This window comes from Atractosteus spatula, chromosome 17 (assembly GCF_055471065.1).
Source record: "Atractosteus spatula isolate fAtrSpa1 chromosome 17, fAtrSpa1.hap1, whole genome shotgun sequence".
Taxonomy (NCBI): Eukaryota; Metazoa; Chordata; class Actinopteri; order Semionotiformes; family Lepisosteidae; genus Atractosteus; species Atractosteus spatula.
Genome location: NC_142722.1, coordinates 12,632,715 through 12,648,641, shown reverse-complemented (window position 1 = coordinate 12,648,641; position 15,927 = coordinate 12,632,715). Strand labels below are relative to the sequence as shown.

At 36.4% G+C, this 15,927-nt stretch overlaps 2 protein-coding genes across 3 annotated transcripts in view; one reads left to right on the top strand and one right to left on the bottom strand.

Moving 5' to 3' along the window:
• The window catches only part of slc15a4 (solute carrier family 15 member 4), a 35,958-nt gene extending 34,166 nt beyond the window's left edge, over window positions 1-1,792 (bottom strand). For both annotated transcript variants that reach the window (XM_088935722.1, XM_088935721.1), the window contains exons 1-2: window positions 1,633-1,792; window positions 386-995 (exon numbers count right to left, since the gene is read on the bottom strand). In XM_088935722.1, coding sequence (XP_088791848.1) covers window positions 386-949 — 564 coding nt within the window. In that variant the 5' untranslated portion in view covers window positions 950-995; window positions 1,633-1,792. The remainder of the gene's footprint in view (window positions 1-385; window positions 996-1,632) is intronic.
• A 1,489-nt stretch (window positions 1,793-3,281) lies between these two features.
• glt1d1 (glycosyltransferase 1 domain containing 1) overlaps window positions 3,282-15,927 on the top strand; it is a 33,007-nt gene continuing 20,361 nt past the window's right edge. The window contains exons 1-6 of the mRNA XM_088936089.1: window positions 3,282-3,533; window positions 4,200-4,351; window positions 5,305-5,410; window positions 7,930-7,981; window positions 10,356-10,392; window positions 12,271-12,327. Of these exons, the coding sequence (XP_088792215.1) occupies window positions 3,466-3,533; window positions 4,200-4,351; window positions 5,305-5,410; window positions 7,930-7,981; window positions 10,356-10,392; window positions 12,271-12,327 (472 nt within the window). The 5' untranslated portion in view covers window positions 3,282-3,465. The remainder of the gene's footprint in view (window positions 3,534-4,199; window positions 4,352-5,304; window positions 5,411-7,929; window positions 7,982-10,355; window positions 10,393-12,270; window positions 12,328-15,927) is intronic.

Genomic DNA, 15,927 nt, shown 5'->3' with positions numbered 1-15,927 from the left:
AATAATTCTGCCAACTGCTTTGAAACCACCTCTTGTTCGAAACCATTATTAGTTTTAAATAAACTTAAAACATTTGCCTGCCTTTTCTTAGTTCACAGGAAACCTGTTTGTCATACAACAGGATCCAGCGCTAATTCTAGGTGTATAAACAAATTTGCATTCCTTCTATCGATGGAAAGTGAAGTTTTATATCGATTATTCAATGGTTGCTTTGTTTTTGAAAACGTATTTAAAAAATGTTTTAAATAAGACGTTCGATAAAAGAAGCCCCAGCAAGCCTAATAGCAGGATTATTATTTCAAATGGGTGTAAGATTAAATGGGGTTAGTAAGAGCCTCAGAATGCCAAGAGCACACTCTTGTCAAATTTGTGCTGTAAATCACACCTGATCAGCTCCAAATGGGGTGATGTTGGCTTTCATGGATCCCACACCTATGGCGATCAGGACGAGCCCACTGAAGATCACAGGCCCGCAGTACGGCTGACGGTAGGGACACGTAACGTTGCTGGTACCGTTAAGGCACTCGGGAGGCTGCAGCGGGAACGCCTTGATGTCCCCGCAAAGCGCGTTCATGGACTTCGGCACGGTTATGAAGGGGAACAGGAGCATTCCAACGAAGTACAGGATCACGCTGGCGACGATGGTGAAGAACTTGCCCAGGCAGGCATCTGCCACCCAGCCACCGAAGGGGGACACCAGGTAGGTAACGCCCATGAAGAGAAGAAGAGCCTGGCTCGCCTGAGTGCCCTCCCACAGGAAAGGGTCACCATTGAGGAAGAGGACCAGGTTCGAGGTGATGCCGTAGAAAGCCACTCTTTCCAGGGATTCTGCCACCAGGATGGCGGCGCAGGCCAGCCTTCGGCCTTGAAAAACTGAAACCGGGCTCCTGGTCCCGTCCCCTGGGGGTTCCAGCAGAGGGGTACTCTCGTTGACATGCCGGCTTCCCATGACTATTCCAATGTCCGACCCGGGTTTCTAGGAAGGGAACTTAAACCTGCCATAAACGGGAAGGAAAAGGAACAGAAATCACTACATCTCACATCTCATACAAGGACAAAAGTGATCTTAGAGATGGACAAAGATCAGAACACCCTTAGATGATGAAACCCTGTTCTCACTCATTAATTAAAACGACTTCAAGACCACTAAAAAAGAAATGAGAAGGCTGTCTTGTTATTTTTCCTGTGTACTTAGTCCTTAGTGAAGTTACATACGTGGAATATTAACAAGAACGCGAAGGGAATGGAATTTGCGTTAACAAGAAATGTGCTGTAAGTTAAACATCAAATTCTGTAATTCAGCGTTCACTACATAATCCACATGAGTGCTACTGACATTAATATATTACAGTATTAGATGCAGGGCGGACTGAAGAACCTGTTTTTTTAAATACTCGCTTGTAACTAAAATACCCAAACAAAAACAACCATAAAACACGCTACACGACGTTATTCCAAAGGTAATTAATATTTTTTGTAATAAAAACTGATTCCGGCTACACTGGCAACACAACTGAAAGTTACGGAAACTTATATTTAACGACAGCTAATTATTTTTTAACCAATAACAAAATGTACAGCTATGCCCTTTTTAACTGGTGAATAGCTTTATGTATTAGAGCTGTATATTACCTTTGTTCGGTCTTCGGAACTGCCTCCATGTATCTTCCTCATTTTTTTTATTTAAAAAAAAGATTTGTCGAAATAAGTTTTAATTTCGAGAACCCCCCGCCAACACAAGAAACAGAAACAGACTTTCTCTACTTCCACAAACTGGTCCAAAAATGAACTCAGAGTCACAGTACCACCGCGTGACATTTGATACTGCCCCTTTTCGGTTCACTGGAGTCTCATTGGCTCGAATGAAATAATATGGCCCAACTATTGGAGAAAATCAATGTCAATCACTTCTATTTGTTTCCTAACTTCCTGGATTGCTTGTAAAAACATTTTCTATGCGGGACGAGCAATCAGACACGCGCAGTTCAATTGTAACATTGAACGCAGGTGACAGTGATATATATTTCCTGGTAATTGTTTTAACATTACAAACCTAACTATTATGGTTACTAATTAAGCATTTTAAGATTATAAGCGATTGTGCCATTCAAATTGAAATTTAAAACATTCAACTGATTTGCAGGCCTACTGTACTAAGTATTAGTTAGCTAGGTTGCAGCGAGAGTACCTTATGAAAATATCATTGAGACATTTCTATAGAAACATGTAAGTGTTCAGAAAGCGTGCTTGCAGAAATGTCCATTTTACAAAACTCTGGTAGAATAGAACTGTGACTGATTAACATTTTTCAGTATAGTTTTCTAATACTGATACAATTCAGAAACATGCAGCACCAATGTAGACATGAAAGACGGCGTCCTTAGTCCTAGAATTAAACTTCGCTCGTACAATCTTATGCTGTTCGTTTGAAGTTAAGTTTCTATCGTGCCTGTATCGGTGAATCGCACATCATATTAAACTTCAATAAGCTTAGGTTGAAGTCTACATCACTGTGTTTTGTGTTTCATCGTTCCAGAATGCATTCTTGAGTAATTGACAATGCATTTTTATTCGGGAAGACAAATATAGTTAAAAGCTGCAAGCTTTCTCACAGTTTTTGGTGTTTTTGTTAAACAATCACCATTGACCTTAGAGCACACTGTTGGTGTTCTGTTAGCACTCCTGTTTTTTTGAAGTGTCATTAAAAAACTACTTTTCAGAGTAATCAAGCGACAGAATCGTCATCAAGAAATGTCGGGTTTGGAGAGAAAAGGTTTGTAGTTAACACTAGTGTCTCCACAAACTGGGCATTAGCTCGCTATAAGAATAATTACACATCGAAATAACAGATTTATCAATTGGATGTTTACCCAAATGTAAAATTGAGACATTCTAGCGTGGTAGAGGAGTTATTGGATTATTTTCTTCATTATTTTGTATTATCTTTATAGTGGAGGTTAAGCTACCCATATTTATTATTTATTTGACCACATTCACACAGTTACGCATGTAGCACTAAACAGTAAAGTTTAATGTTGTTTCACCGTGCATCTCTACTACATAGCTGAATTTTTTTAAATTAAATAAATCTATGCAAATTAAACGATAATTAAAGTGGCCGTGCCTGTCTGAACGTGTTACCATATTAGTTGTGTGGAGCAGGAAACAGACTTTCGTAAAATCAAAAATGTTGATACAGGACAGTACGGAAAACACCTGAGCAGACGTGGGAAAAAAATACAGTATAACCTTATCGGTAGGGTATGAAATGACGTTGTGTAGGTGTTGCTAGTGGGAAGATTTATCTAGGCGGACTTCAGTAAGGTTGTGAGTGCGAGGCAATTTAATTAGCTTTAAATGATGTTTATGTAATAAATGTACGCGTTTACCTAACTTGTTTTTAAAAATAAAAAGAACGGAGTGACTGACTGTAAAGATTTTTTTAGCATACAATTTAATACCACTATGAAGTTGCTCTTTCTGGCCTGCTTGAGTAAAAATACGGGGAACTGTACAACCGCTGAAAGAATAAGGTAAGAAAGGGAGAAAGGCATGTGGAAATCACACAGCAGCAAGTCTGAGCAAGGTTTCTGCGCCTGCAGGCATTAAAATCGTTGCGCGTTACCCTTTAATCTCGAATTAATGCCTGTCGGGATATCCATCGAGCTGGTATTACGGTACAGCTGTTGGTGATGCAGTGGGGGGAAAATTGTTTCATGTTCGTGTTTTGACCGGAGGGAAGATAAAGTAGTGAAAACAAGTATTGTGGAAAAATAGCTTATCGAGACAAAAGCTGCGAAGCGGGCACCCTCTCCGCAAGGATATTTATTTTAATTTAAAAGTAGGCAAACGTCCTATTTACGTTTTATCACACGTTTATCTGCATGTCCTGAATTTGTTCATACAATGCTCTTCTACCCAAACAATGAAAAACTGGTGCAAGTATTTTTCTTGAGTAACAATCTTGGAGTTAGATACCTTTTTCAGTGAATGTATCGGCACCTTCCTCTTTATTCACATTTTCTAATGCAAAAGACATTATTTACATTTAAAAAACTTTAAGTTCTGAAATTGTTGGTATGTGTAATATATATATAACAAATTAAATACTGTATGTCTCCGAACCAGATAGAAGAAGATTAATACACAAAGTTTTGGTAAATCACTATACTTAATTGAACTTTCTGTTTCTCTTTCAGAGAGCACATCGAATCAGTAGGTCACACCTGTGTTCTTCAAGATACAGCAGATCTCAAATCTTCAGAAAAGGTGGCACATTTAATAGCAGAAGAGCCATTCTTCCAGGCGGCAGTTGCCATTCATCTTTATAAAGGAGGCAGGTTCCTGCTAGGTGAAACCATCATTTCATCTTCTTTTTCTTTGATTTTTTTTCTCCAGTTCTCCAGATGAGATGTTGTTTAGTGTCAGCAATCAGATTCATTGTAAACCAGAGCTGGCTGTGTATAAATTCTGTATTATGTAAAATGTTAATTATGTCATATTCTGTGAGACTCTGAGACTCCTTCTCCCTCTGCCCACTGTGCTTCTGAGCACAGAGAGCTGCTTTTCCCAATGTTTTAAAGAGTTCCGTGACCGATCAGGGTCTGAGGATAGCAGCTCATTCCCCACAGCCTTCCATTTTGCCTGACCTGCCCTGTTGCTGGAGTGAAAATAAAAGTTTATTGTGCATTTGATGTAAACAAAAATAATAGAATCTAAGAACATAATACCCACTGTGATGTTGCTAACTAAGGAATATGCAAACCTTCTGAAATAATTTTAGTTTTGCTCTTGAAAATTGCTTAATGTTTTTTGTTTCATTTTGTCTAAACTTATACTTTTAAGTTGTGTTCCAACTTATCAAATTATAAGCAATGTAACCATTCCAATAGTTGTCTGATAATCATTTCATGATTACATCTATATATGACAGACTATGAATTTTAATGTATCTTGATAGTTTCATAGGTCACAGAATAAAGTAATCCCGCTTTTGCAGCTAAATTCCAGGAAGATAGGGTACACATATCTGCAAAAGGCACATTACAAACAATACAGGATGCAGCTAATTGTTTTTTCTGTCATAATTTCATTGATATGTTCTTTGTAATTGAACTTTGCAATAACTGATGTATTTTGACTCAGCCTGACCTGTGGGTAATAATCTATTTTGATGTTTTATTGTAAGACATGGATGTGTATGTACAGTTGCAGAACTACAGAGTGACCTAGTACTGGTTTCCAACATGAGAGAAGGAGGAAATTTATAGTGTTGGATTTAATTTGGCTTTAATGTTGCACTAGACTGCCAAGCTCCATTTGGTGTTGTGTTTGGAGGAACAGACATTAACGAAGATGTAAAAGACGAAACAAAACGAGCAGTCATGGGGAAGGTGCTGAAGAAAGCAAGGTAAATCCAAATATTTGTTTGATCCTGCAATGTGTACAGTATGACTGTTGTTTTATCCTTTGATGGTATAATTTTCATTAAGAGGATGTCTTCGCACTTGTCCTTTAACTGTGTAAATAGGATTTTATGCTAATGCCACACTACACTGAGAAACTGGATTATACTTAAATATTTATCTTTATAATAAGAGAGAGAGATTAAAGCAGGTTAAAACCACTAATAATTAAGGTTATTTTCTTTTATTCAATTCTCTGAATTAATCTGTATAATGTAAAAATATAGATCAAGAAATTCAATTTCATAGTCTTAATCAGTCCCAAAATACATTTTGTATTTTTATAGTACAACCTTTAATGGATCATGTATAGTGGGAAAATAAAGATCTGACAGTGCTCTTGTGTTCAGGATTGCTTTGTCGAAACAAGTAATACAGTTTCTGCTTTTACCATCATTGAAAGGCATGTGATTCACCCAACTAATCAATTAACATGTATTGATTGCTTCTTTAAATCAGTGTCTGCATTCACTGAATATTTTAATGGAAGAAATGGATCAGGATCTTTTACAAGAATGATGTCCAGGAGGTCAAGTGGTAGTAGAAGACATTGGTAGGGAAATAAGACTGAAGGTTGGAATTCCTTGTGTGTAAGAAAAACACTGTGACATGTTAGGATATATAGTTAAAAATGATAGAATTTACATGAAACGATGTAATACGAAAACTGTGTAAGGCAGTCTTAAGAGTTTGTTTAAAATAATGTGTACAGTTTTGGTCACCAAGATACAACAAATATTGCTGTTCTCAAATCAGTTCATAGAAGAGCAGTCGGTTACATTCTTGGGCTCAGAGGCAATGATCATGTCAACTCAAGGGACGTCTTCAGAATCAACCATCAAAACACCAACCTGAGCACAAAAAAAGTGAATTATACCCATTATTGTACACCCATTTCTTTACACAGAGGGTTATAGGTATACAGAACAAGCATCCCAGCCATGTCGAAATACATTATCTAACAAAGGCAATATAGATGGGCCGAATGATCTCCTCTTGTTTGTAACTATTTTTATGTTGTTGTGTCAATGACGTCCTTTAAGAACTTGGGTTTGCATGTAGGAATTGGGAGAATGTTCACAAATAAAGCTTAACACTTGAACAGCAGAACAGTACCCCAGCTGGAAAACTTTTTGGTGTCTTGTTTTACCTGTATCGATACAATTTAAATTCTTCTGCATATAAGTATACATTTAAAGAATAAAATCGAAACAAATCTAAAGTACTATTCATTTCTCCCCAGCTTTTGTTGTAAGAAACAAAATGGTCATAATTTAAAGTTGTTAAATTTGCTGCTTGCATGCTCTATCATTCACCCTTCAGGGGGAGTTTATAAGGTCATTTTACTACAGCTGAAAGCTGCCTTTTGGCATGCAGAAAAAAATAGACGGGAACAATCTAAGGGCTCTTAAATACTCAGCCATTTTTTAAATTTTCTTTCCTCAAAGAACACTACATAATAAACACTTTTCTATGCAGAAAGAAGAGGTTAAACACCATCAATAAGAATTTTCCTACAAATAAATTTTCTGAAATATTTAATGTACTCTAGCTCATGAAGCCATTTTGTACCAGATTGCATTTTTCAGGATTCATTTATGCTTATAATGGTAGTTTATTTTATACTTAAAATACTTCCTTTGAATACCTTAAAAAGATATAAAAAACAGAGGCAAAGACTATGTAACAATTTAAATTGCATCTGAACTATATACAATTTATATAGTGTTTGCTAACATTTCAACAAAAAAGAAATCACACTGAATCCTTAGCAATTTTATTTCTTGCAAAATTCTGACTGTGAATTATTGTGAACTATCAGTGCTTTACAGCAAACACAATACAGTATTTTGTTTTGACTAAAATTAAATAAGTATTCAGTGATTATACAATCAACTAGTGTCTGTGGTGATAATGGGAAATAAAATGTTCATGTTGTCTCTGTAAACGTGGCTGCTATTGTAAATGTGGCTCCTAAGATGAATATTGCAAAGCATCTGGTAACGTATATATTTCAAGTCTTATTAATGTTCTTTGTGCATTTGACACATTGCTTTCAATAAAAAAGTCAGAAAAGTCTTTCTCTTGTAGTGTCTTGATTTTGTAGACGTCAAGACACCCATCTAGATGTCTAACTGGTTAATTGCCTGTGGGTAACAAAATTTGGGATTTTGACTTCAAATACCTCTGTCAGCACACCTCATGAAATTCATTCACCTAAAAACATGACCACTTGCCCTTTGCTGAATAAATAGAAGTATAGCGTCTTTAACTTTAATCATCAACTATGCATTGTTACCTTTCCAAAATCACTGTGCCAGAGGCAAATCTAGGAAATGTTTCTATCTTTAACCAATTCATAAATTGTAATTCCAAGAATCTTGTAATCAGTCCATGCTTATTGATGATTTTTAGGAAAGAATCATCATGTTCAACATTATACATCTGGCCTTTTTTTTAACAGGTTTGCTGTTGCGTTCACAGAAAAACTGAAAGAAGAGGCAGAAACGTACTGGGTATGATTGTTTTTTTTCAGATTTCAATTGGATCATATTCAGAGCATTTTAAATATTGGAGTACAGGAGTAGGAAGGGAAAAAAAGTTTTCTGAACTATACCATCTGGGGTGATTTACATTTGAGTAGGAAGGAGGCAATAGTGACGTGGATATGAGACACACCTGTGGTGTCTTTGAACAAGGTACTTTACCCCAATTTCTCCACTTACAACAATTTTATAAACACGTACTCTACATACATCTTCTAGATTTTAGCATCTTGGAGGGCTCATCTTTCACTCTGATTGCACATAAGCAGTACACTCTTATCTGCTCTGAGTCAGCTCTGAAGGACGTAACCAGAATTAGCTTAAGACAAGTACAGTTTGTGCTGATAAAGGGGCCAACATTTCAGTGTAACACAGGCATTTCCTGATTAGATCTTAGTTACTGCTGACCATATTTGTATTTGTATATTATATATATTGTATATTTGGATAAAAAAATGGTCCATCTTGAATGAAATAATTTCGTTGACAAGTTTGCTCAGCCTTTAAAAAAAGGCACTCACATGGAGCAAGCAGAGTCCTTTTATCAATAGGTCACGTCATCAGCTGACTATAACTGATAATCTCCAAACAGCAGGACGTGAGACCTGGGGGACTAGTTGGGCACCTGTGAGATTGCAGTGTTTTCATTTTGAGCTGCATCACTCAATCAGATGGTGCTCACTGGGCTGTAGATGTTGTGTGTTTCAGAGGAAAATATCCTTATTTCTCCCATGCTGCTACAAGCACCTTAACAAAAAACCAAGTTGATTACAAAGTGGTGATTCCAAATGGGGATAAAAAACGAGAAACAATTACCAATGAAAATGTAAAAAAAAATGTATCTGAAATTTAAAAATGGTAGTTTAATGTAGTACACCATTAGGTAAACATGCTACAAATTATGCCTTTTTTAGATCCACGCAACTATTATTCCATTATAGAAACTGAAGGAAGCTCTGCAAATCTGAATTTTTTGGTACAACAGACAGTGCGTAGAACAGTCTTTCTTAAAACAGTCAATTTGTGTGGAAGAGAGCAAGTGAAAGTATTTTGTTTTTGGTGCAACAAATGTGTTTTGATTAAAGAAAAAGAAACACTTGTTCAAAAGTCCTGTAAGAACTGGTATTGAAGTATTGAATCAGGCAAAAGAGATTCAGGGAATTACCGGGAGACATGGTGATACTGTATAGCATGTATAGTTGTTTAAAGCTGAGGGGTCACAGGAGTTTAAAGATTGATCATAAAAGATAAAACATTTCCATTGAAAACAAAATGGCAGATGCTGTCTGCTGTGAATCAGTATGGTTACGGCTCATGCCTCAGACAAAAATCTTTAGATTTAACATAAAATGACCGCAACAAAAAAAATATCCAGCTCAATTTATAGTCATCCTGCAATAAAGTATATTACAGTGTATTTTTAGTTTGCATTCATCCCCAGGGTGGCAAATTGACTTTAACTGGGCACCCTTATCTCTGTCATTTAGTTTTGGCAGCACAGAATCATGAATAAAACAGTTCTCTGGAATATACCCTGGGTGCTGTGTTTATTGAGATGGAAAGTAAATGCTTCGATCTATGGAAGCTGATCTGAACATAGCTTGATAAGATTCACGCAATTTCCTTTTCATTATCTTGGAATAATTTAGAATTATCATAGTGATTTCTACTTTACTGCGGAGTCCAAAACATACTGCTGTGCTTCTGAGAACTATGTATTTGGGAGCATTTTGTGGTCAAGCCTAATTTAATTTGGTCATAATTGTGTTTGCTTTTGACCAGCTGTTGCTGTTGCCTTTATTTCTTCCAGCTGAGAAAATATTATGGACAATTGTCAACATAAGGGAGGAAATGGGCTTTCCATTTTTATTAAAATCCCCCATACCAAGAATAGTTTCTAATGTCACATTATTAAATCCAAGACACCAGATCTCTAGTCTCAGGTTATACAAAATGACAAAGATCTTCTGTGCCAAAGAGCACATTGTGATTGTCGACAATTTCACTAATTTCTTGCATTTACTAACTGTAACTCATTTACATTTCTTGCTAAGTACATATAATTTAATGTAAAAGAAATGAAGAAAACATATTGACCTAGATTTGATCTAGGTCGTGGTTTGGTTTAAGTTGTTTGATTAATGTGGATGAAAAAATGAATGTACCTGTTACTGTGATCTTTAAAGAGTTCTTAGACAAAAGTGTCAGAAAGGTCTGTCATGAAACATCACAATTTGCAACACTCCATTCAGAAGATAACTGTAATTTGTATGGACATACTAAAATATGAATTGGTAATAAATCATTTGCAGTTTTAGGCCTAATTGATGTTTCATTCTTAAAGCCATCCCAAGGCATTAAAATCTGTGTCCAGCCCCAAGGTAAGCCCTTCAGCACCAGTATATGCTTGCCGTTCACAACTAGCTGTAGTTGCATTTGCTTGGGTGTGTACTTGTATTGCATGTGGGTGCATTTTGTGTTGTTTTCAATTTCTGCATGAGCTAGTGTATTCTTACATGTGTCAAAGGAGGATTGCTGTCACTTTTTTGTTGTCACACCCTCATCAGATAACTCAAATATGTCAAGCAGTCTGTCCAGGAATGTAGTTTGAAATCTTCCTCTGTATGCAGTGTTGTTTTGTTACAGATTACATGTTGCTGTCATCCTCTCAAGTTTGTGACCACCCAGTTTAAACCTGGATCTCTTTTATAATCACACTCAGAATTCCAGAGGTTTATTCTGTGGCATGACTGTGTTATAAGACAGTTGGATTTTGCCCAGATGTAATGGTCACTACAAGGGGCAAAAAAACATGTGATGTGATCTATTTAAATAACACAGCAGTGGTGAGTAGGATTCTTTTGACAAGTGATATCTGGCAACTGTCAGTCACACAGTATAAGTTCCTGTGCTAGAATTTGGTTGACACATTCGAATGGAAATCTCCCAGCAAGAAAACAGACAGAAGCAGAACAGAGGTGGGTGGACTTTGTGTGCATCACAATGCCTGAGGACAGGAATACAGACATACAGAGCCAGGACCAACGGAAATAGAAACTTTTTCAGAAACGAGACAGCGCCTGTGGATGCAGTCTGTCTGTCAAACCTCCCAAATGGCCGATAACAACAGACTCAAGTCCACTGTTACAAGCTATTGTCTGGATATCATCTAGATGCCTCTTTATTCGTTTTCTAAGGAGGTGTGAGGAGAGTATATCTAAGAGTACCAAAAACCCTTATCATTTAACTGTTATTTATAGAACACTTAATAAAGATATTTTAAAATATGTTAGTTTTTCCAACTCACGGCCATGGTTCGTTAAGAATTAGGGGCTAATATTAACACTGTTAAATAAATATTTTTTCTTGGACTGTTTTAGGTGACAGTTTCAATTTGTATGCCTGTCTGTGGCTTTTGGATAATACAGAGCTGTATTAGGCAAATCTCCTGTGCAAATGAATGGTAGAAAGAGTTACCCAGTTGCTCTACATATTGTAGGTAAACTGCTATTTTCAGCATCATGCAGGCTTGGTGTTGCATGGGGACGGCAAAAAGAATTAGCTGGGTGCTTGTGTTAAAAGTCAAGTGTAGCAGAAGATAAACAGGGTGACCTTTAGTGGGGTTTAGAAATGTCACCAAATGATAATTTTATGCACAATTCCCATTTGCAGCAGAAGGCAGTGTATCTGACCTGCAGTTTTACATCTTTGCAAGAAGAAGGTGTCAGATTTTACCAGTCTGATCTCATTTTTATATAGTCTAAATATATGAAATTGGAACGGTATGAAGTCCAACATGTGTCTGTGATTTAGGAAAGGCAGATATATACAGCAATTTCTTATTATTTTATTTTTTGTTATTTTGCTTTTTTCTGTATCACTTGACTTTCAATACTGCCATAGAGCTGCATATATTTTGACAGGCTGCATGTTCAAATGCCTTTCAAAACAATGCTAAATAGATGTGAGGATGTTATGAGGATGTATTATTTAGGAATGCTCAACACCATATAATAACACTGATTTATTTCAGTACTTGTAAAAATTACTAGCACTTAGTATTGTCGATTTTACTCCAGCAGTGTTCTGGGTACTGATTTTTACAGTGTACATGCGCTGGTAGATTTTAATACCTATTTGCTGATATTGTTTTTCCCCATTGCTTTCAATAGAATATTGCTATAAAATTAACTACTATAAATAAAATAAAATTTTAGTAGGGTATATAATTACATTCTTGGCTTTTTTTCCTGTTATAGGGATCGAAACCAAAGCTACTGAAAACTTTAATTGGGATGGCTTTCTGAGAAGCACAGGTACATCTTTTACTTTTCTGTTTTCTTCAGCTTTCTTTTATTCTCATTAGTGCTACTTGTGCAACATCATGGTCAAATAATATTAGTTGAAACTTGTCTTTATTTTTATAGTGCAAATGTGTGGCCATCAAATATCTGATATAAGAAGTATATGAAGAAAGTTAACGCGACTTAAAAATTATATACACATACTGTATCACTAAAATCCACATCTGATCTGCCTAGGTCCCTAGAAAGGAAATTACTGTGTTTCATCCACATAAAATAGGATGTCAAAGGTTAAGCAGTGCTTTCTGTATCTAAAGACATGCGCAGCATTTTATCTGGTATGGAAATGGCAGTTCATGAATGTTATATCATTGCCTTGATTCTTAGAACTCCATTTCCAGAATGTGTTTAAACGCAAAATTGTGTGCCGCAAGTAGCAAAAGTGCAAAATAATCTAGGGGTCCTTCTTGTCAAAATACCTGTAGGGTTACTCATGAATAAGCTATGTAACTTGTCCGCGCATAAGAGGATTATTCATTGCTTGTCACTTTTTTACTTTTTATTTCAATTTCTTTTCAAGATAAATGCCTGCCCACTTTCCTTTAGAAAAGGAAATCTGTCTGTGCATTAATCTACCAAATCACAGCAGCTCTCTTCCCATCCTCATCCCAGCTGCAAGGCGAAGAGGCACAACATGCAGTACTACCACATCAGTAAATGTATGTCATTATTCAAAACCTCTGCAGCCTTGATTTTAAATTGAACACTGTGAGGCAATTTTCATCCCCAATATATCACACCACACAAGTGCTGTGCACCTCCGATTAATAACTCTCCAAAGTACAGCCATTTGTCATTTTCCCCTAACCTGCATGAATAATGCTGATTGCCGCCTGTGGCCAGACATTTCATGATAAAATATACATGGGAAAGGGTTTATAATAGGGAAGACGTGCTATTTAAGAAATGTTTTTTCTAGAGATCCATTAAAGTCGTTTTTTATTGTAGTCTGTGCTAATCTAAAGGTGTGAAATTATTCATACAGCGCAGAAAACGGAAATAAACAAGTACCCTCTGACACCTGAGCCTGTCTAAATTACAAGGTGCAAATTGGCAGAAAATTATACATTGCCTATTTTTTTCTTTAATAAACTCTCTTTTGTATTTGGCTTCCCATTTGGGCTTTTTTTCTTCTAGCCATGATCTTCATTGGAACCTGAGTCTTTACTCCATCATTAGGCTGCTGGTATAGGGTGCTATCTAATTTATATCTCTCAGACAAAGCCACAGGGAGAAAATAAAGAATCAACACCTTTCATATTAAAAGGAGTTTTGTTTTTCCACTCTTGTTGCAGCTTGTCTTTTTGTGCTGTAGAAATAGTTGTTCGCCGTAAATGTCATTCTGTTTGATTCTCTTGTGACTTCTACCAATTTGATTTTTCATTAGCAGTCTGGCTATCTTATTAACCTCTATGCACAACTGTAACTCTGCTGTACCTTGCTTTGAATAAGGGTCTGAAACAGCTTTCCGTCGAACACTGATGAACTATGTTCTTAACTCATCTTGAATCATTATTAGAATTGTTTTTTGTCCTGTGCGATAGATTGATTGTGCTTGAGCACCATTCTGTGTTGAATGAAGTTCACCCATGGAATTTCATCAGTTTATAGCTCCTGCCAGTCATGTTCTTCCTTTGTTTGTTTAGTGTGATATACAGTATAGATGAGAGCAAGCATACAAAGACAGTCATTGTAAAGCATTTTTGTTTTGTAGATCCTACAGTACATACTGTATGTTTTAAGGATACCTCTTAGCTGTACTTTATTTCAGTCCTTCCTCTTCCTTGGGGCTTTTCCTGTGAATGGGTTTTTTCAGCGAACATGGTACTGTATATATATATAGAGTTATTTACATGCTCAGAGAAATTTAATGTGAAGCTGAACATTTTCACAAAAAAGGACAATTTTTTACACGTTAAAATGTATTAGTCTTTTTACAAAAATGTTTTATATGAAATATGACTTAATATTAGGTATTATCAGAGTCTGGAAAATTTTCAGTGAACATTGTGCATACTGTACTGTAAATTCTGTGCATATGTGAAGCTGAATATCTAAAAAAACTGAATAATTTTCTTAATGTATTAAAATTGTCTAAATATGTCTTTTCACAAAACAAAAAAATGTGGAATACAAGAAATATGACTTACCTTCACAAGCTATTGAACTGTAAACATCTTCTAAGTAGACTGGTTCATAGGAAGTACAGTAAAACACAGGAGGCATGCTGTTTGATTCACCCAGTCTCTGGTTTTGGTAGCACAAGCAGCTGGTTGTTAAATGCTTGATCTAGATGTGAAATGTGACTGCACCTATTGGAATTGAGAACAACAAATGCTATGGTTTCATCAAAGGCCACTGTGTGTGTATCACAAGTGCCCTAGGGAGGTAGCAGGAGACAAGTGTCAGACCAGGGAAGTTCCGATTGCATCTAAAAGGCACCAGTCAATACGGAATGCAGTCACTCACACCCTTACACTGCAAGCAGGCAGGGAGATTACAGAACCTCAAGTCAGGCTGCAGGGATTTTGCACAGCAAGGGCCTGTCTACTAGGAGCACTCTTCAATAGTCGCTTGAGTGGATTTCATAGTGGCGTCACGTGTGTAGTGGTGTATTCCTCCACTGAAATGGCTTGTTTCTTTGAGATACCACGGTGTTAGCGGCTGTGATTAAACCCTGGCTTGCAAAGTTTTCATGTGAAAATGGTCCAGAGATGTGTTGCTGTGTTATCATTCGGAAAAGTAATTTCTGGTTGCCCAGAAGTGAGAAACTCTATTAAAACAGTTTCAGAAGTAACCAATATGTGTTATTTATTTCTCAGGAATCTTTACACTACCGTACAAAAGAAAATTCCAATTATAGTAGAGCCATGTTAATTACTGACATTGCAATTAAGCGTGCTGGTGTTTTACAACAATGAAATTAAGAAGATGAAGATGTAATTAAATGTTACTGAATCCTCCCTGTCTATATTATTTACTTTCCTGCCCCTGATATCATCAACAGTTTTTCCTTTATCATTCTCTGTTGTGCTGTAAGAACTTTGTTGTGTTATGGATTTTACAGTATATCAACATTTTTATCAAATACATAAAAATACTCAAATATTTCAAATATATCTTCTGCACCAAGAGCTGTCTGATTCATCTGTTCTGGTTTGGACAAACATGGTACAGCTTCACCTTGTGAGAACTCAGGTGGAAGTGACCTTGTCTCAGTAGCATTTTTTTTAAAGGTCTGTGTTTCATTTGTTGCTATTGTGAGATTTTGAAATGATTGTTTCAGGGTCGCCTCCACTGTAAAATCATTTTCAGCAAGAAAGAACACATGTATTGTGTATTTTTTTTAATCTTTCTCCATGCCAACAGGAGAATTGAATGAATTTTTCTTCTGTTCCCAGATAATAACAGATTACTGGCTGTGCAAGGCTAGAACAAGTTACCCGCATTGGCTGCTTTTGTAGTATTAAAGCAGTATGTGTATCAAATATGTGAATAGATACTTGTATGCTATAGTTATTGAGAGTGCATTACATACTGAATCTCTTTCCT